Source organism: Anthonomus grandis, chromosome 6 (assembly GCF_022605725.1).
Source record: "Anthonomus grandis grandis chromosome 6, icAntGran1.3, whole genome shotgun sequence".
Taxonomy (NCBI): Eukaryota; Metazoa; Arthropoda; class Insecta; order Coleoptera; family Curculionidae; genus Anthonomus; species Anthonomus grandis.
The window spans coordinates 16,343,415-16,365,691 of NC_065551.1; the positions used below are offsets into that span (position 1 = coordinate 16,343,415).

At 33.0% G+C, this 22,277-nt stretch overlaps 1 protein-coding gene and 2 long non-coding RNA genes across 3 annotated transcripts in view; 1 reads left to right on the forward strand and 2 right to left on the reverse strand.

Moving 5' to 3' along the window:
• Nucleotides 1–11,923, forward strand: part of LOC126737527 (calpain-7-like) — a 56,002-nt gene extending 44,079 nt beyond the window's left edge. Inside the window, exons 11-12 of the mRNA XM_050442450.1 lie at nucleotides 29–261; nucleotides 11,701–11,923. Of these exons, the coding sequence (XP_050298407.1) occupies nucleotides 29–261; nucleotides 11,701–11,842 (375 nt within the window). The 3' untranslated portion in view covers nucleotides 11,843–11,923. The remainder of the gene's footprint in view (nucleotides 1–28; nucleotides 262–11,700) is intronic.
• LOC126737535 (uncharacterized) lies at nucleotides 11,915–12,294 on the reverse strand. The gene is made up of 2 exons (XR_007661048.1): nucleotides 12,151–12,294; nucleotides 11,915–12,056 (listed from the first exon to the last, which is right to left on the reverse strand). It is a non-coding gene; the product is annotated as an uncharacterized LOC126737535 (long non-coding RNA).
• Nucleotides 12,295–19,149: 6,855 nt separating this feature from the next.
• On the reverse strand, nucleotides 19,150–19,774 carry LOC126737536 (uncharacterized). The gene is made up of 2 exons (XR_007661049.1): nucleotides 19,624–19,774; nucleotides 19,150–19,549 (listed from the first exon to the last, which is right to left on the reverse strand). It is a non-coding gene; the product is annotated as an uncharacterized LOC126737536 (long non-coding RNA).
• Nucleotides 19,775–22,277: the final 2,503 nt, after the last annotated feature.

The window sequence follows — 22,277 nt, forward strand, 5'->3', positions numbered from 1 at the left end:
AGATTATAAAAAAAGAAATTCGTTTTAGATTACAGGACAATGGAAGGGATCTAGCGCAGGCGGTTGTCCAAACCACCAATCCACATATCCAAGAAATCCGAAAATCCATTTGGAAATTCAAGGGAGTTCGGATAATAATCAGGTTTTATTGGAACTGAAAGGGCCTAAACAGTACCAAATCGGCTTAGAAGCGATCATTAAGCAGCTGAATAATGATAGTGTTACTGCACCTTTCAAATCGAAAATGTCTGGGCCATACAGGTAAGAATGTTACCCTACTTTTATACTAAAATTAATTACCCAATCGGAAGTGCCCTAAATACCAAAATTTCTAATCCAGCAGAGGGATTCTATAATCACAACTCGATACAATTGCGACTTCAAATTCGATGGCGACTTAGTCGTGAATCGCGAGAAAGGGTGATTCCAAATTTCAATCGTCGGCTAAACTCGTTTTATTTGACATAGTTTGCTGCAGTATATTTGGCATTTTCCCTAAAATTTAACAGATGGATTAACTAAAATAAATAATAAATCTATTAATAATTTTTCATGTTATATGAAATATATTTAACATGTTCCGTTAATTTTTTCTTCTCCGTGATTTTTTATTTAAATAGCGGATATTATTTCTTCAACATGAAAAAAAAATCGTTTAAAACTACCTCGACCCATTGGGATATTTTAATCAAATTCATGGCAAATCATAAAAATCTAGGCAATGGCTAAGGGTAAAAACATAGTGAGGCTCCAAGCTGCGCTTCAGGCGGCGATTTAAGATTTATTATACAGTTTCAAATGGAAGAAAACATATTAAAGAGTTGCTACACGCATTCAGATCCGATACCTACCGCGATTTAAGCGGCGCTTTATATTTCAAGATTTCTTGCCTCTAGAATCCGCGCGTTTTTGGTACCATTTTACTGCAGTCTTCAATAGTATTAACAGGTGGTGACGAGTTATACAGATAATTTACATACCTTATACATACCAATACATACCTTAAAATTGGAAGTCGAGAAGATCATCAAACACAATTAGGTTCCACGTCTGCCCAACAAAATAGAAGGGTATAGGTCTTCTTATCAAAAATTAATGACACTATCACCGAAATGGACATAAAAAATTACGTTACCAAGCATAGCAATTGCACTGATGTCTACGTTAAACAGTGTATCCCGAAACAAAACCAATCAGACAAAAAAAAGTTTATGGTAGAAGTGACTCTATAACTAAAGGATACCATCTACAGCATTTCCTTCTGGCCAAAGAATGTTGCATTTGAAAGGTTTAACTTCTCACTTGAACGAAATTTTTTAAATGGATGGAAAAATCTGAACCAGAATCTGAATTAGAGGGAGTTGCCCGTTCTTGTAAAGAAGATCCCAAATATAGACAACATGTCAATAAAGACACACTTTGAAGTCGTTGCGATTGAGATTGAAGCCTTGCAGGTTGTAGTTTTGAGTGTCTACAGATCTCCATCAGGTAAATTGGAACTGTTGATACAGTTCTAAATTTCTTATTCCATAGACGCAAACGTACCTTTATTTATGGTGATTTTAATATAGATCTACTAGCGGATAACCTCATTTCAGCCGAGTTCACCCAACTTGTTAGCACATATGACTTTAAATTCCTGGTAAATAGCGCAACTAGAATCTCAAAAACCACAAAAAGTAGTTGCCTTGATAACTGCATAACAAATTGTACAATTAATTGTAAATGTACTCTATGGGACACTTATATGTCAGATCATATGGCTATTACTAATACATATGAATCAATAAATGAAACTACTGAAAACACCCACACAACGGTCTTACGAGTTCAGACCGTATTGTGGAGAGAGATTTTCTCGCTGTGTTACTTTATTACTAAACGTTGACTGGTTGTTAATACTTGATAATTGTAACGTTGACAATTCTTTTGAAATATTTCTCAATCTTCTAATATCTATTATAGACTTTCATATTCCCAAAAAAACTAAAATAATTCTCACCACAAATAAAGAAAAAAAAATTCTTTTATAATGAACTGAAGAGATTGAAACATAACAGTACTCTAGATCTCTCAGAATTGCTAAAAATTCGTATAAAGGAATATTAAACTAAAATGTAACAAGCGAGACACTCGTATTATACAAACAAAATAGGAAATAGTCATAACAAATCCAAAACCATCTGGAACATCATTAAAGAAACAAAAAATAATGATCCTAGTAATTCGAAATGTAATATAACTCCCGATGAGTTTAACAAATTTTTGTGAATATAGCTGACTCAATTGCAAATACACTGCAAAAATCTTATGGCCCTGTACAATTTACAGCAAAATATGTACATAACAATTCAACAGTATTTCTCTCGCCTGTTACCGAAATAAAGGTCATTGATTTTAAAAAGTTTAAGTGATAGTTCTGCTCAAGACATCTTTGGGTTGAGCGATAAAATATTGAAACTACTTGCAAATGATTTGGCCCTACCACTATCTCTAATAATAAACAAATGTTTTTCATCTGGTACATTTCCACAAAAGATTAAAATAAGTAAAGTTGTTCCTATATTTAAAAAGGGTAATATGGATGATCTAGGAAATCATCGACCCATATCAATAATACCGATATTATCCAAGCCCATTGAGCTCTGTCTAAACCAACGTCTCATATCTTTTTTTGATAAACATAATTTACTTTCACCAGCGCAGTTTGGCCTTTGAAAAGGAAGATCCACTGCTGATGCACTCAGGGAAATGGTAGACTACCTGGTTGATGCATTTGAGGGGGGCAAGACAGCAGGTGCAATTTTCTGCGACCTCTCAAAAGCGTTCGATTGTGTCTCGTATAATGTTTTGTTGAGCAGGTTGGATTTTTATGGTATCCGGGGTATTTGCCTGGAACTTATCCAGTCCTACATTTGTGAGCGTCAGCAGATGGTGACTTGTGGAGGAAGAACATCCTCCATACTTCCAGTAACAGCAGGGGTGCCTCAGGAATCAATTTTGGGTCCTCTTCTCTTTTTACTTTATGTAAATGAATTACCCGCCCACTTCTCAGAGGTGATGTCTGTACAATATGCGGATGACACAACTCTTCTCAGTCGGCATTCAGATCTGATTTCCCTACAGAATGGAACTAGTGCAACACTTCACAAGTTAAAAGCATGGTTTGCTGACAATATATGTTTGAATCTAAATAAAACAGAGGTGGTTAATTTCTCTTTAAGGGAAAGACATCAGAGAATAGTCGCGATCAAATTTCTAGGTGTTTATCTTGATAATAAATTATCATGGAAGAGCCATATAATAGATCTGGCAATAAAACTCTTGTCGGTTCTTTGTCGGATGTTTTTTTAGTTCTGGAAATAGAGTATAGTACTGTCCCAACTGGTTTCTTCTACTGTTAATTAGATGAACACTATATTCTCTGTTATAGCCCATAGCAAGTAGAATACGCACAGCTGCACCACCAAAAAGAATTTTACCCTCACTATCTGAGCTCATATTGTTTACTGATTTACCGTTACTTTGAATTCAAAATTAAATCGCCTTTTGACGCGTAGCTCGAACCTTCACTATGTTTTTACCCTAAGATATAGTTTTAGTGCAGTGGTTCTAGTAAAAATAAACAACCCTATATATTATTCTATGATAAGCAATACAGACAAGACTTCGGTTTTGATAAACAAACCAGTGAAACAAATACGTTTAAAAAACGATGCTGAGAGATTATCCACGTATTGAATAAGGAAAAAGATATATCGTCTCTTGCAAACGATACACCCAAGCGTCTCGTTCAGAATCTCGTTCGAAATATTAAAAATATTTTTTGTGATTCCTAAATTATACCAAAAAATATTTGTTCAAGAATAAAAATCTTGTTTTGCATTTCAAAACTTCAATTTTGGTGGCTTTTAGACTTTGGCTGAGAAAATTACTCTAGTCAGGGGGCTTCTAATATACAGGGTGGTCCATTTAACTTGAGACATCGCAATATCTCGAAAACTAAATATGTATCCAAAAAATGTTTCATGTGAAATTTGAATGGTTACCAGGGGGCCATAAAATGACGTCATTGGTTTGACCTTGAGTGGACGTCTTCAAGGTCACTAACATTCAACTAACAGTCAACTTCACTTTTTTGCATAGAAACTCCAATTTTTTTTAATAGTATCTGATTTAGCGTTAAAAAATAAGTAACTTTCATCTGACACTTTTTTACATGCGACCTCTCCTTTTCAAGATATTAATTCTTGTTTCTTTTACGAATTTTTTCTTTGACATTAGAAACAGGAACAGCTTTGGTTCAGCAATTCTTCAATATTGTTGTGACAAGGCATTGTTGATCAATGCATGTTGCTATAATGCGAAATTTTCTATAGTGAATAGATCTCACGTGTTTATACCAGGTATTTCAGGCGATTGTAAACAAATACTGTAAACAATAAATAAAGTAAATGCGAGATTATTTTGGTTCACAGTATTCGTTCAGTTATCAAGTTTTTGACTATTTTGTTGAGTGACTATAAAATGCCTAACAATAAATTAAAAAGTTGAAATGGTCCTTATCTATGGTGAATCTGAACGGAATATTAATAGAGTCATTGAACTGTATACCATGCGACATCCTTAACGGCGACTTCCACCGCGAACATCATTTTATCGTGTAGTGAACCACTTTATAGAAGATGGAAGTGTGAGAATGATAAATCGATCACGAAAGAGAAGCATTACCAGTCAAAATAATGAAATTGCCGTCTTAGCTGCAGTTGTCCATAATACTGGAGTCAGCTCACGATCAATTTCTTCTGCTTCTGGAATCTCCAAAACAAGTGTCCTGAGAATTTTGAAACGCCACTAGTTTCATCCGTATCTCTTGTCGTTACATCAAGAGCTTCACGGGAATGATTTCCAAAATCGATTATTTTGTGAATGGGCCCAAAATCAGCTGTTTTGACTTCCTTAGATTTTTTCTATAGGGTTATTTGAAGGAGATTCCATATATCGCGATCCACCAACGACTCCCGAAAATATGAAGCTGCGAATCATGGAGGTTTGCGGGCAGATAACTCCACACATGCTGCACTCTGTTCATCGTTCATTAGAAAGCGAGTCGAAAAATGTATAGAAGTGGAAGGTCAACACTTTAAACATTTATTGAAATAATTTTCTGACGTTTTTGTTTCAATTTCTTTTATTTGAACTTTGTACGTTTTATTTTCAAGTTTTCGATTCTGTTAATAATAAAATTCTATCATAAGATACTTTCACTCCTTTTAATAGATCATCAGATACTACCTACAAGGGCAAATGTCATGCTCATAAAAAATATCTGAAAAGTAAATCTCAGCCTCATTTTGAATATTATAAACAGCTAAGAAACTACACAAAACATGCTATAATACGAGAAAAAATAACACTTTTTAATCAATTATCAAACAAAAAAGGACAAGAATTTTGGAGAATAGCAGATAAACTATTCTTAACCAAAGGAAAAAGATATCAAAACGAGCTACCTACTAACATATCAAATCCAACAGATATTGGCAATTTTTTTAATACTGTTTCCACCCTACCAGATACTACAAGTAAAGAATGTATTGAATTTTATCAAAATAATACCATAAATAATACAAAACTTAATTTCCAGCTTTTGGACCAAGACAATATGATTAAAATAATCTCGACTATTAAATCAAATGCAACGGGAATCGATGGTATTTCTATAAAAGATATAAAATTGTGTTTGCCTTTTTGCTTAAGTCCTTTATTGCATATTATTAACGAATGTATTCTTCAACAAAAGTCTCTAAATGGAAAAGGGCAATTATTAAACCCATTCCAAAAAATTCAAATCCAAAAGAGCATAAAGATCTCAGACCAATTAGTATTCTACCAGCATCATCTAAAATTCTGGAAAAACATATTTTTAATCAAATTTCAAATTTTGTTGATAAACATAAAATTATCCCCGATTGTCAATCCGGTTTCAGAAAAAACTTTAGCACGTCTACAAGTTTGGTGGGTATTTTAAATGATATTAGGGTAAATGAGGAGAATGGTCAGCCAACATGTATGGCCTTATTGGACTTTAGTAGGGCTTTTGACACGATTAACCATGATATGTTATTGGCAAAATTAAAATATATTGGTATTTCAGAAAGCGGTGTAAATTTGTTCAAGGATTATTTGCGTAATAGAGACAGTTGTGTTATGGTGGTTCGGCAGTCTGAAAAGCATTACTCAGAATTTACACCTTTTAACCAGGGAGTACCTCAAGGCTCTATAGTATCGCCGTTACTTTTCTCTATTTACGTGGCTGATATGTACAAAGTAATAAAACACGCCACTTTGCAACAATATGCCGATGATTCCCAAGTTTATATTCCAATTCACCTTAATAATATAAATCTATTCTATCAAAATTTTAATAGTGATTTAATTAGTCTACATAAATACGCAGAAAATCATAATCTTAAGCTTAATGCCACAAAATCTAAAATTCTTATTATGTGCTCCAACTCTAATATAAGGCAAAGGCTCGAACACAACTTATCCTTAAATCCTATATCTATTGATAATACTTCAATTCCTGTTGTTTCCGAGGCAAAAAATTTAGGCGTTATATTTGACAGCTCTCTCTCTTTTGAATTACACATAAAAAATAAAACGAAAACTGCTTATTTACGTTTAAAAAAACTTTTTAAGTTTAAGCGAAATATATCGGCAAAACAAAAGTACTTATTGTGCGATAGTCTTATTTTGTCATTGTTTGATTATGGTGACGTAGTCTATGGAAATTCTTTATCTTCACAAAATAAAAAAAATATACAAAAAGTCCAAAATTCCTGTATGAGATTCTCTTATAGTATCCCCTACAGAAACCATATATCGCCTTATCTCAATAATAATAAAATATTAAATATGAACAATAGAAGAAAGCTACATATGTATAATTTTGTATATCGCATAGTAAATAATAATCAACCATTTAATTTAAGAAGTCAGTTTCAAGAATTCGAACATGCGCATGCCACACGAAATAACGTTTTTATCGTACCATTGCATAGAAGCGCAGCATTTCAACGTTCTTTTAAGTATGTAGCTGTTCAAATGTGGAATGGCTTAAACAATGACATAAAGCAAATGCCCTTGGGAGCTTTCTCTGGTCAAATAAAATCTAAACTACTTATGGAACAAATAATTGGCAATTAATTCAAGTAGGGCGATATATAAAATGGGATAATGCGTATAATAACATAATACAAGAAATAGTAACATGTAACAGAAGATATACATGTGTATATAATATGCTAATTTTCAGTGGAATGTTCGGAGATTATATTTTAAAATCCCGCTTTTAGTTTTATTCTTTCTTTTTCCGTAACATACATACGTATATTTTTTAATAGCCTAGGCCGATGCACGCATCTTATCTCACGCGGGGTTATTTTTTGGGGTCTTTTTTCGCCTCGTCTGTCCTCTCTCCTTGCGCTCGTCCGTTGTCGCACTGCCGCTGCCTGTCTTAAAATCTTAGGTTAATTAATTCTATATCTTACTTTGCATTCCTATATAAAAACGTTATTTTTATTTTTGTAAAATTGTTTCTGTAAATTGTAAAGGGCTTTTTCATCCCTTCTTTGCTTGTGCTAACTAGGGAAAACGGTTTTATAATCGAGAGAATAGTCCTATTTGTCAATGTAATTTTTTTTTCTCTTTGTAATTTTTATTGACCTATAAAACTGTACATTTTGACAAATAAACCATTTTTGATTTGATTTGATTTGATTTGATTTGATTTGATTGTCAAGAAAAAAATTCGTAAAAAAATCAAGAAGTAATATCTTGAAAAGGAGAGGTCGTATGTAAAAAAGTGTCAGATGAAAGTTACTCATTTTTTAACGCTAAATTAAATACTATTAAAAAAAGCAGAGGTTTCTATGCAAAAAAGTGAAGTTGACCGTCATTTGACCTTGAAGACGTCCACTTAAGGTCAAACCAATAACGTCATTTTATGGCCACCTGGAAACCATTCAAACTTCACATGAAACATTTTCTGGATACATGTTTAGTTTTCGAGATATTGCGATGTCTCAAGTTTAATGGACCACCCGGCATAAGACGGATTCTTACATGAAACTATTGAATAAAAAATGTCCTATCTTTGTCTTTCTTAATTTGACGAGAGAGAACTACGACTTCGAGCCCTGAAGATGAATTAAATACAATTCGAAACGTTGGCGAGAAACAAATAGTTTTCTTTAACAATTGACCAATACACCCAGAAAATACCATTTCTTACAGAGGGTGTTTGAAAGGTCGATGCAAACAAACTCTTGAGGAAGTGAGAGATCAGACCATTTAAAGTCTTTTAAACAAAACATACCTAAGTACGAACTTTTATGGTTTTAAAGATTTTTGCTATGATTATTTATTGTTGTTATAAACTTAAATTTATACTATTTTAATAATTAAGAATAGTATACAGGGTGTCTACTATAAAAACCGCCAAGCTTTAAGAGATGATTATACAAGTCATTTGCAACAAAAAAGTCGTATAACATTTTTTCGAAAAGTTGTTAGTTCTTCTGGTATTTAACATTTTTTGATTTTATCAAATTTCTTTGTTTTTTTTTTTCATATAAACAAGAATATCTCCGTTATTCTTACCACCACATAAAATTTAGATATACCATCTGAAAGAGAATTAAATTTGCTATAAGATGGGTATATTTAAGTTTTTGAGGAATTTTTGATACTGGGTGTTATCAGAAGGTAAATGTAACATTTGGGAAATATACAGGCCAGTTTATTCCATTTATTTAAATATTATATAACCTATAACCATAGATTTGTCTCACTTATTTAAATTTTTATTAATATACCTTTTATTTCAATTTAACGTTACAAATAGGCTGATATGCTTTGGGTAAAAAGGTTCATGAACTTTCCCCGGGCGTAATACAAATATACACATACTAAAAACTTTAATAATTGCAATTTATTTTTCAAGTACTGAAATCTACCTAGTAGCAAAATCATAATTTAAATGTTATTTTTGTCAAACTTATTTTAATCATATCAACATTATTCATATTTTAATTCATAATAAATTATTAACATTTAACAGATTAGAACACGAGGTGTGTACATATCTTTGATGTAAATATAATTTGGTTGTATTGTTGAGATTTTTTTGCTTCTTTAAATTTACCTTATCCAGGATCATTTAATTATTAATTGAAACCTATATACCAAGTCTTTTTCTTAGTTTTCTTTAATTTATAAAAAAAACTAAGTGGCGCCCTCTTATTTAATAGTTATAATCAAGTTTAGATTTTTTAATAGCCAGTCATAAGTGAACCTTCGAATAATCCCAAGCCTCCAATAATTCTGAGCTACCGTCTGCAAACTCTTGGCAAAATAGTAATACTGTAAAGTTAACTCCACAAAGTGTCAAGGGATAAGTACAAGAAAACTGGTATAATCTGCATAGTTGGGGATTTCAGAGTTATTATCTCGTAGAAATCTTTGAGGTTGTTTGTGTAAATAATAAATAGTAACGACCCGACAACACTGCTCTGTAATGTAGCTAACGAAATATTTGCAATTACTGAAAGGACCCTACCTTAACCCTTTTAGATAGCTAATTCTTAATACCTTTCACGTAATACCTAATCCATTTTAATATTACTTCACGAATTCCATATAAGTATAACTTTTATGTTTTTGCCTTTCATTGACCTGCCAAACAACCTGTATAAGCTCTCTCTGGTCGATGAGGTACTTTGGTGGAAGCACTACTCACTACTCAGGAAACGGGTGCCAATATTGGAGCATATTATGCGAAGAAATGTTCACAAAAAGCCACCTTTAAGAGCTAGGCGTATGGTATTGTAGAACAGATCAGTCTTCAGATCAGTCATCAGCTTTTCGCAGTAAACCTACGTATATATAAAATAAGTCCTATATATAATAGTAATATCCATAAATTTGAAAAAAAAGCAAAAGATAAATTCGCCAAAGGCGTTACTCTGATTTGGTAATTACTAGCTACTGATTTTTTTACTTTTTTACATTGATAGCTATTTTATGATTTTTGAACTAACTGTAACTGTAGTGTCTATGGTTTATGTCCCTTTGTAATTGTCGGTAATCGTGTAGAATTTAAAAAAATAAAATCAGCAAAAAATACCGTCGAAATACTTTCACCAAAATTAATAAGTTATAATTCGATATTTTTTCTTTAAATTCTAAAACATACGGCAAAAGTTAAAGCTTTTATGTCGGCACTCTATGTTTAGGTATTCCCAAGGTACTTACTTACTATTATAATAATTTCTACTGCAAGACAGATTATCAAATCTTTACCATTAATTAGTTGGTAAAAGTATTCCTCAAAACAAATTTTTAAACCAGACTTGTGTTTTTGACCCTTAAATCCTTAAGCTCCTTCAGGCTCTAAGTAATAAATTTCAAGAATATTTGAAATATTTCAATAACATTTTCCCAAAAAGTTACTTACTTACTACTTGTCTCGCAGTATCATGATCGAATTTGTACCAATAATTCTTTGGTGAAAATATTCCTCAAAATAGTAAAAATTTGCTTGGAAATTTAGAAGAATCAAATGTGAACTGATACAGCTAGCTATAACTACACATCCTTAATCTCGAACCACATTTTTACCCTCAAGTTCATCCTTATACTACTCTGTGTAAAAAATTGATACTATGAAAACCTCGTCTTAAAAATAGAATTTTTTAAAACTGCCAAATATTGCAAGATTCGTTAATCAAATTCGTATTTTTATAGAGGATTTCTCGGTTAATGTTATAAGTTTTTTTAATCCAAGTATCATTCAAAGGACTACGTAAGGGCAAAACACGTGTTTTGCATCAAATATGTTTATCTTTTGGTATATTGTTTTATTTATTATCTTGGATTATTAGTCCTTTTTCATAATATGGAAAAAAGGAACCCTAATAATAGTGAAAACTGGGAAACTCTTATAAAAAATATTCATTATTTTTATTTTCTCCTTAATTAGTTTAAGCACTCGGATCACTGCCCTCAAGATAAAATCAAATCAAATATTATACTAAAAATATAGTAATGTACATATTTCATCAATAAAATACAAGATAAATTTAGGGATATTACAAAAATATATAATAAAAAAAATATTAATGAATCACACACTAAACATTAATTAGTAAATGAGATTGTAATGTCATAAGTAAAAAAGAGTGAAATGTACATTAGGGTTGGTGGCAAATTATTAATATAAACTAAAAATAATATTGGATCCAGATTTGCACCTTGGGGTATACATATCTTTAACTCCGGTATTATCGACAGTAAACCTCTCACCAAACTCTTTGGTGTCTGTTTATTAAATATGATTCTAAGATTTTAATATTATTGTTATTAAAATCATAAAACCGAAGTTAAATTTTATTAAAATAGTGCCTGCAAATACTTCATTAGTGAGACATGATAGAAAAATAACAAACTACTCGTTTACAAATTTGGTTAACAGTCTGTATATTGTGTATTCAAGTTGAAAAATATACTTGAATATTGAACTTCGTTTCCAAAAGTTCAGGCAAGCAAAATACCTTAAAAATAGTTTAAAGGTTAAGATATTTTAATTAAGCGACATTATTTTTATTTTATGTACTAATTAATGTTCTCTTCCAGGTCAGGATACACGATCCTAGAGCTACCGAACGTCCCCTCTGGAACTTTAGAGTTAATTCCATCCACTTTCTTACCTGGCCAAGAGGGCCCTTTTATTCTAGTCGTTAAATCTTCAGCGCCTTTTAAACTTTATCACGATTAATATCTTTTGTGCTTTATATTACACGTTACGTATAAATATTTTAAATTTTATATTTACATTAAAAAAAGCGACAAATCTCAAGATGTTTTATTTATTCGGTTATGGATGTGCACACTTAGTCGCATGGTATTGTACTAAAAATACAAAAACTACAATAACAGCCGTGAAGATTAACGTAATATATACAATACAACCCGGACAACAGCATGTATGCCTGAAAATAATTTAAATATAATAATTTTTTTGTGTTCATTTAAAAATGAAAAAATGAAATAATTATTTATATGAAAAAATTATTTTTTACTTACGTGTTTATGTAATTGAGACATCGGTTAGTCGCCATTTTACTTAATTAAAGCGCTATTAAATGAATTTTTTACTATTGTTTTCATAATGTTTTGTTGTTTATTATTGGCATTTTTTTAAATAAATAAAATACGTCACGTCGTTGACAGAAACGCGTTCTGTAATGATACAATGGCGAGTAAGTAATTCCAAATTTAATTAAAATTTACAAATCTGTTTTATTATTCCAGGTGTTCCTGAAAAGTTTTTGACAGGTTTATTGATAATATTGTAAAATATTCAAGTAGGAGTGTCATTATTTAGAATTTTCTCATAGTAAACCAAGAAATTTGAAGCACGAATAAAGGTAAGCGTTCTAATCCATATGCTCTTTAAAGGGTGAGTCGGGAGGAACGCACCAGGTCATTATTGTACACGTGAAAATAATTTTTAAAAACTCATATGGTCTTATCCGAAACTCATTTGTTTATAAATTTTATTGCGTAATTAAAATAGTTTACCGCTTCTTATCACAAATTATGCTATGTACCGCTCTTATGTAAGGGCAGACGAAAATCCACACGTAACGATCGAAACTAATTTTCAGCACAAGTTGGAGAAAATGAACGAACAAACATGCAAATGTTTTTTTATCAGTACGATGGAGATCACGAACTTGGCAATCGTCAGGTTAAGCAATATTTGGGCAAAGAATTTTCAGGACTATGGATTGATCGCGGTGATCCTAAGAGTTGGCATCCAGGACCTTCAGACCTCACACCACTGGACTATTATTGTTTATAGGGTGGGTTTAAAAATCAAGTGAACAAAATAAAAGTCGACACTCAAGGGCCTAAATCGATGCATTAAATGCGGCAGTGTTTGTCAAAGATTCGAAGAAAACGTAAATCACTTCGAATAAGGGCCCTTCGCAGACCAAGTAGAATATCTTAGGAGGTTAATGGCTTTATATTTGTTTGTAATTACCTTTTATTTTGAAATTAAATGAGAATGCACAAAAACATTTGTTTTTTTTTTAATTTTGAAGTGTACAATACTCACCTTTGGTGCGTTCCTCCCGATTCAACCTGTATAATTAAATTCGGCTAATCTTAAAACAATTAAAATTTGATTATATTCATTTTATAAGTTGTAGGCCTTAAATTGTAGAATATTTTTTATATGGGTTTCACATAAAACATTCTTCGTTATTCAAATTTTTCGTATTTTCTTATGATTTAGTAACGGTTAGATTGATTAAAAGTGGTTTTTGTTTTCGAAAAAACGCTTGAACATGTGAATAAATTATATTTTGGATCGGGCATATTGTAGATTTGTAGTATACTAGGCAGCCGGAGGCTGTTATGCATATAGGTCTCCTGATGCACTCGTCGTGCTCCACCAGAGGCCAATAGCCTTAGAAAAAGGCTCCATGGTATGAAGAACTTAAAGTCGCTTGGTACACTGTAGGTGTTACTCAAGAATTTAAACCTAGCGCGCGTGAGTGCTGTGGGGGAGTGCACAGCACTATATAACGTGGCCTACAGTTTCCTCCTCCTCCCAACACCACCGGGGTTGTCCAGTTACTAGACCTATCACTAGCCGAATTTTGCGTCTTTTTAAGCGCAGCAGATTTCTGGTCAGTTGCTTCAGTCCATCTTCGGAGGGTCCATTTGTCCAGCAAACTCTTTGTTGATGCAGCTGCTACGCATTTACCTATACCGATTATGGGTTCATGCCCCACCGGTTATTTTCATTTTAGAGCCATCTGTATACCAGATAGTCTCCCTTATTTAGCAATGGGGGTCACAAATCCCTTCTAATCCATTGTCAGGTGTCATATAGTCACTGCTCATCTGAAGGAGAGGACACCCCTGTACGGCCTTTGTCTCGAATTGCACCACCAGGACAAATGGCGCAAGGTTCAACTGAGTTGCTAGCGATCTAGTTTTTTGCATGGAACCCGGTATTCAGAGAGATGCAAGGTGCTGGACTCTATCCAGTCGGACTCGGATTTTTGCTTTTTTTGCCACCAAACGATAGCTCTGTATGTAAGAAGAGGTAATAGATGAAAAGATCTAGTGGAGGATCTTAGGGGATAGATCTCAGGTGCTGCCAAAAGCTCTTCTGCGGGCCAATCGTGCGCAGGTGGCCTTCTTAATTTTGACGTCTTCCTGATTACACCGGGAGAGTTTGGAATCTAATATGATTCTCAAAAATCGAACTGTCCTGGAGTATTGCAACTGCGCTCCACCCAGAGACACAGCAGGTGGTATTCCAAAGTTATATCTCCTCGTAAATAGTAGAAGGTCTACTTTTTTGGACTTGATCCTGAGGCCCTTCAAGAGGCCGTTTGTCCACTATACGCAGAGGACTCATCATCGGGCCCTACATTGTTGCGGCGTCTTTCTCTGGGCACAGGATTACCAGGTCACTAGCATAGGCGGGCCTTGTTTACATATTCGGTCAAGCTATCGAGCACTAGACATCACAAGGTTGGTGACGAGACTCCTTCCTAGTTCCTAGCAGCCAATGTTTTAGGAACCTCGCTGTTAAGATGAACAAATACATCACACTGCGAGAGCATGACTACTATCTAACTCACCAAACAGGGTTCTAAGCCTTGGCATTCGAGTGCTTGGCAGATTACTCTGAAAGAGTTGTTATCAAACGCTTCTTTAATATCTAGGAACGCACTCAGGCAGGCTTTGCCATTGTCTGTAGTACTCTTCACTTTCCTCACTAGGCAGTGTAAGGTCACGTCCACGGATTTGCCCGCCTGGTAGGCATATTGTTGCACATGCCGTGATCTTTTGACCAAGATGCCTTCTAGTTAGCTCTAGGTCAGCCTCTCCATTGTGTTTAGCAGAAAACTGGTAAGGCTTATTGGTCGGTACGATTTGGAGCCTGTGTAGTCGCTCTTTCCTGGTTTCAAGATAAAGAGAACTTTCATTTTACGCGAAAATTTAGGACGTAGCCCTAAGCAAGGGAAGTTCTGAATAGTCTGAAGATATGTAGATCCATCCATGCCCGGAAGATTGAAGGGGCTGAATGATTTTATTGTTCAATTCACCTTCTCGTAGGTGATTATCCTTTTAGCAGTTTCATATTCGATATGAATCGGGGCCCGAGAACTGGAGGGGGATTGTGAGACGAGTCATGGTATCGTGCAGCTTGGAAAGTGAGTGCGTAGCATGGCTCTAAGTTCTCCCTCTCGACTGTTGTAAAGCCGCCATCTGGAAGTGACAGCAACCCCATTTGAGTAATAGGGTCTTGGGACCAACATCGGCGCAGAATCGCTTCTACTGTCTTTTAGAGTCCCTGAGTATCTTTTTGTACAGGTTTGCAGCTGCGTGGAAAGCATATCAGTCAGTGGCAGGCTAGAAGCGCTCTTCCCTATAAATGAGCCGGCGCATACTGTCACGGTATTTTTCAAATAACTTTGTATTTTGTTTGTATGCATGTTAGGAAATAACCTATAATTAATGGATAAGATTTTTTTATAAAGCAATAAATTTTAAGTAGTAACTCTTAAATGCTAATACCATGAGTATAACCTGCATATTCCCTTGAAACTGACAGGCTTTTAGGCCCTTTTTAATGAGATATGCACTTAATGAGCACTTTTGCTACTAAGTAACTGACTACTAAGTAAAAAACCTGGAATAAGTCACACAGTCAAAATTGGTGTATTTGTTCACAAATTTGTGTTAGAAGTGAGTGAAGACCCATAGCTTATTTTTCTACCATACTGAACAACTATTCCATTTTCTTATCTTTGGCGCTAATGAATGGTTCTATATCGCATTAAATAAGTTTGTTTCATTTATAACGTTAATTGGTTCAGCGTCATCTAGGCTTGGTCCTTTGATGTAAATAAATACAGTCCACTAGTACTTTCCAATTGCAACAATTGTGTCCCTCTCGAATTTAGAGAAGTCAGGTAGCAGTTCTCCCCCGAATAATGAATTTATGTAAAATTTGTTGATAATTAACTTAGTATTTGTAGTTTAAGTTGTACAATTGTTCAAAAGACTGTTGAGTTATTATAATACAAAAATGTTATCCTTACCTAGAATATGTTGATTGCTTTTGTTCAACCTAAGAACTACTGGTCCTTTGCTAGATATAGTATGTCACAAAAGTGAGGGCAGAGAAATCAAATCAATCAGATGTGCCTGGTTAAAGTAAAATTAAAACTCATAAAATAAGAACCAGCTTAATTTTTTCAGATTTCATCACAGATTAAATGGTTTTTAAAATAAAGTAAATATAAATTAACAAGACAACTTATAACTGGAAAATAGAAAGAAAATTCAGGTGCGATGAGTCAAGAAAGGTAAAATAGCCCTTCTTTGTAGACGAAATATAGGGTAAACCCCACTACTATGTCCCCAAGTCACAATAACATAATGTGTGTCGATAACATAATGCGATATGTGAGTGAATGGTTGTGACATACGGATTGTTTAAGACACTTTTGCACATTTTCTCAGATTTCTAAACAAAAAAATATTGTCACTTATTTGCCTACACACGTATCATCTCAGCGCAGGTTTCTATCCAAAACTACACCCAAAAACTCACTTGCCCTATGTGCCTTGAAATATCTCTAGATGAAAATACCATAATTTGTGTTTTGTCTTGGTTTAGATTCTTGGTTGATCTGTATGTTTGTACTTATTCCTGAATGATCTTGGGAGATAATTGGATGCAGTCAGCTCATGGCTCGATTCAACTGCCTGGGATAAAATATTTATGTCTTCCAGGCAGGTGAATGCTTTACATTCAAGGAGATTCCAAATAGATAGTTTCTGTTTTTGATTATTTTTTCTTCTTCTTGCAGGGCCTATTCGTTCCGAATGTTGGCGAATAACATGACAATGCATACTTTCTTGGCGGCTGTGGGGAAGAATCCAGTCATAGTCATTTTGAACAATTTTCTTAGATTTTGAAGTCAGAAGATTCATCTTCGTCCTGGCCCCCTTCTGTCGTTTTCCTTGTAGAATGAATTGGAGGAGATCATATGGTTGTTTGTTCCTCATAATACGGTATTCCAATTTACGTTTTTTAATTGTGGTAATAACTTCGAAATATTTTCCTGTTCTGCATATATGACTTAATTATTTGTGACTCGGTCGACGCAGGAAATTCTTCGGATGCGTGTGTAATACCACATCTCGTACATACGATTTCATTTTTTTTTCGTAGCTGCTTCTGACAGCATCCAAGCCTCCACTCCCTATAGCAGAACTGAAAAAGTAGAGCACTGTAATACGAAGATTTTGATTTTTAGCGGCAGATCATGGCGTTTGAAGAAGGTGATCATTTTTGTAGCTTTTGCTATACTTTGTATTATGTCTAATAAGTGATTTCATTAACTAGTTAAGTTGTAGAGTGTACGTATGAGCCAAGATAGGTGCAGTTTTTAACTTTTTAATTAGCTGTTAGTCAGTAGTGTATTAAGACTAGGTATTTGCTAATGACGATATATTTTGTCTTCTTTGTGTTTAGGTCTAATCCATACTGTTGGCTAATTTAAGTTATACGTGTCATCAGACCGTTGCCCTCTAGACTGTGTGCGAAGATCACTTCGTCGTCTACGTATCTGATTTGTTCAAAACGTTAGCGGCTAATTAATAGACTATCACCACATTCCTCCAAGCTTTGTTGAAAGTTATATTTCGAGTAAACATTGAAAAACATGAGGGTTATAGTACACATTACTTTAGTAGTGTACTCTTATATTAGCATCTTGGGTATAGTAAATATTTATGATAATTCGCAGATCTTTTTCATCTATGCCAGTCTCTTTAAACAGTGATTTGACTTCGTTTTGCCTAACTTTACTGAACGTCTTCTGGTAGTCGATAGAGCATATGAATTTAGCAGAACTGAGTGCATTTGGCTTAGCCTTAATATTGCCTGCAATAAAGTTTTCATTTCTTTTAGACAGCTTAAAATTCAAGTAGAATCCAAAAGTCATAAGTTGTTTAGGTTCCCGATTATTCAAGGAGATAACTTTAAGCATGTAGAATACAATTTTTATCTCTTCTTAATTATTCAAGTCATTCCAATTTGTTTATGTGTGTTTATACTGATTTCTGAAATTCTTGGATAATCTTTGATTAGTCTTGGTAGATAATTCAGGGCATTTTGCTTGAAGCTCTTTTTAATTAACTGGAATATTTTTTTTATTTTTTGAAAATTTGCAGTTGAGGGCTTTAAATTAAAAAAAAAACATGTATTTTTTATATTCTTGATTATTCAAGGTATTTGCTTAAAAAACTAGTTTAATACTGATTCGTTTAGATACATCCAAGCGTACTGAACATGTCACTATGCGTCAATATTACAGTAATCGTGTATTCCGATATGCCACTTGTGAGTTTCGACCTGCTTCTGCTGTTCTAAGTGAACCCATTAATTGAACATTTAATTATATGCATATATAATAATTATATATGCATATTATTAAATCACTCAAGAAAAACTCAGAAGTGGCGTATCGGAATACACGATTACTGTAATATTGACGCATAGTGACATGTTCAATACATGGTTTCATTGAATATACCTAATTTATATTCATAATTATTATGAAAATAAATTAGGTATATTTAATGAAACCCAAATATTTTAACCGTCAATATTAAATTATATTCCCAAGTGTTCAATCAATTATCAAATTCAATATCAAAAAAATGTGTATGTTTTCGTAAATTTTAGGATAACAAGCATATGCACATACATACATATATAAAGATATAATAATATTGAAATCACCTTATAAATGACAAAATTGACAATTTTTCTTTATGACGTAACCCAAGAAAATTATTTATAAAAAAAATATGCTTTCACATTAATTATTCCTCGAGCAAACATACTTACAGAAAACCATATTAAAATCACTTAATAAAGAAATTATGATATTTTCCAACTGTTGTGGAAGTAAAAAACCGGAAATTAGTCAGCACGAACTACAAACAACGTATAAATAAATTAAACACTATTGGCAATTCATTATAAAATTTGTATTTACAGGTCAAATTCTAAGGAAAGAAAAAATGATTATTATAGGCTTATTATCATAATAGGCCTAGTGGTTTTTATCGCGGTGTCGTTCGTTTTATCAATTTGCCTTTTAATAATTATCATATTTATTTATAAAAAGTAAAGTTTGTATTTTTATCTTAAATTAATGTAATTTTGACATAGATCTTCTTCGATGTACAGAAATTAATAATATATATATTTTTTGTTGCTTTAGTCCCTTGAGGAAGCGAATAAATCAATTGTCCAGCCTATTTATTAACTAAATTAATTAGTGCAGCTGTAATCCCCGCAGTAATCATTATTACCACAACAACTATGAGGGTTATTCTAATTATTATATTTTTTCTTCTTTTACAAAATGACCTGAAAAACAAGAAAAATACAAAAAAAAAACATTATTTTTTATTATTTTTTTTTTACTATTTATTTTGACTTACTGGGTTGGATTAGGCCTTTCCTGGTCATTATTATCAACTTCAATGCTACAGCAGCTACAACATACCATACCCTGCAATTTTTTTCAAAAAATTTGCATTATTTTCACTCAGCTGCTTATAAATAAATAAATAAACAAAATTACCATTTAAATTTATGTCAAGTAATGGCTTTGTCAATTTTTAATAAGAGGGTTCAAAAATAAACATTGCATAAGAGAATTTTTGTTTCTACTACCGTGCGTAAAATACTTACTTTACACACTTCCCAGGGTGTATTTGACGTTTATTTGACATTCATTTTATAATTTGTCAACCTTTTTTTGGCGCACTAATGCGTAGAGTAATTTAGTGGTATTTTTTATTTTTTTAAATATTTTTCTCGGTAGTAAAAGATTCGGTGGTAGTTTGTAAAATCAAAAATCCAAAAAACCAAATCGACTGCCTGGCAGAATATTTTAGTTTCCTCTAGGCAGTTGAATGTATTTCGTAAGTTTATAGAGTCCAAGTCCCAATTAAGTGCTCTGAAAGAAAGTTCTAACTTTTTTCAAGGAGTTGAGTTATGAGGGCATTCAATTAACCCACAGAAAACCAAGCTTCAACTGCCTTGAAAAATATTCCTATTTTTTAATGATTGCTAAAAATTGTAAAATTAAAATAAAAAAAAAATGGAAATTACTGAGGTCCTAGGAACTCTTTACTTCCAGGCAATTTCTCATAACTCTAAGATCTAATTGAACTACCTGAAATCTTTTCCCATTCTTCCAGATCTTGACTGCCTCGATTATATTTTTAATTTCTTTTAGACAGTTGAAGGTATTTCGTAACCTTATAGAGAACATCAATTCTTAGTTGAAAGGCCTTGAATAAAGTTTTAACTTTTTGAAGGCAGTTGACCAGCTCTGAGTTATGAAAGCAACCTCCTAGGAGAATGTTGATTTACACTTTTAACCAACTGTTAATTTATTATAAACAGTTGGTTAAATTTTAGTTTTTGCAGAGAATTATTGGGGTATTTAATGAACCAATAGATAATAGCAAGCCTTAACTGCCTTGAGTTTGCGAGTTTCTCTCGCTGTATGGTAATTCCTTTGTCTTCACACCAGCTGAGGTCCAGTTGAGACTGCTAAATACATGTTCAAGTTCTAAGGTTAAGAGTTTTGGCGGAAAAAAAAGCAGAAGACAAAAACATCAATAAGCTTAGACAGAACTATGGAGAAAATTAGATAAGAATTTAACCAGAACAATGAGAATATTAACGTAACAAACAACAAAATCTGTGTGATTTTGTTGACATCTTAGAAGCAGCTCGCAAAACGTGGGTACCCATGCTTAGGCAAAAAGATAAATTATCAATAGAGGCAAAACAATTACTGTAGAAAAGAAGAGAACCAATTAAAACAGAGAAAGGAAGAAACACGATAAAATACATTGCAATAAATAAAACAGTAAGGAAAAACAATGTTGTCACAGTCTTTCAGAGAAACAACGTGCAACAAAAATCATACAGCTGCTAAGTAAAATAAAAATAACATCGTCTCCGGGAGAGAAAAAATACTAGTGATCCAACATTCTACGCAGACCTCTATGAAAACAAAATGCCCAACGAAACAATCATGCTAGAATACCGAACAAGAAAGCCATCATAAATGGAAACCTCGAAAAACTACTGGACATAACTATAGAAAGCATTGATGAAGCACTTAATAATTGAAAAAGTGACAAAGCACCAGGACAAGATCGCATTCTTCAAGGTATGCTTTAAAAATATGACCTAAAACTAAAAAAGTACTACGGAAGCTATTTGACAGATATCAAATACTATCAGACAATGGAGTAATACCGAAAATGATTGGAGCATCAATATCAATAAAAGAGATATGTTGTCTGAGCTTTTTTCAGCTAAGTTGAATATAAATATCTATAAATGAACCATGATTCCATTACTGGTACAAAATCATTGTAATGCTTCAAATTTCTTTATTTAATTAATAATTATTGAATGACAACACTTACAAACTTATCATTATACTTACCAACATATTATTAAAAAATGCCAAGATTTATATTATAACATCAAAAACATGCGTATTGGTGATATGGTCGGGATAAAAAGGTAAGCAAATGTACTAGAATATAGTACTTCTAATATAGCGTATATTGACATAGATGAATAATGCAATAAAGGATAATTTTAGTTTCGCATTCAAGTTATAGCACAACACTGTAACCCAGGTTGAATTATACGAAGTAGATAGAATAGAATCGTTTGTTGCTGTTTTACGAATATAAGCAGAATTCTCCAGACTCCCTCTTATCTTATTGAAAGTTCACAAATAAGAGAAATGATTTTTGACAAATATAACGTTGACAGGGGCCAACCAACAGCTAAACAGCTTACAAATGTAATTTTGTCCGGAGTACCTACGAGGTCCTCTCGTACCGTGTTTAAAGTTCACAAATGACCCTCACTTTTCGTGTCCAAACTACACACAAGGATGACATTTGACAATCTGTATCTATCAGCTCTCACTGATTTGTTGTGTATATGTTGTGCTCTCACTGATATGTTGTGATCCGGTGATCTGTCAAATGTATTCCACAGTTAGAGCGTTGATTGAATATTTGAAACATTCATTCAGCGGTTATAGTAAGAA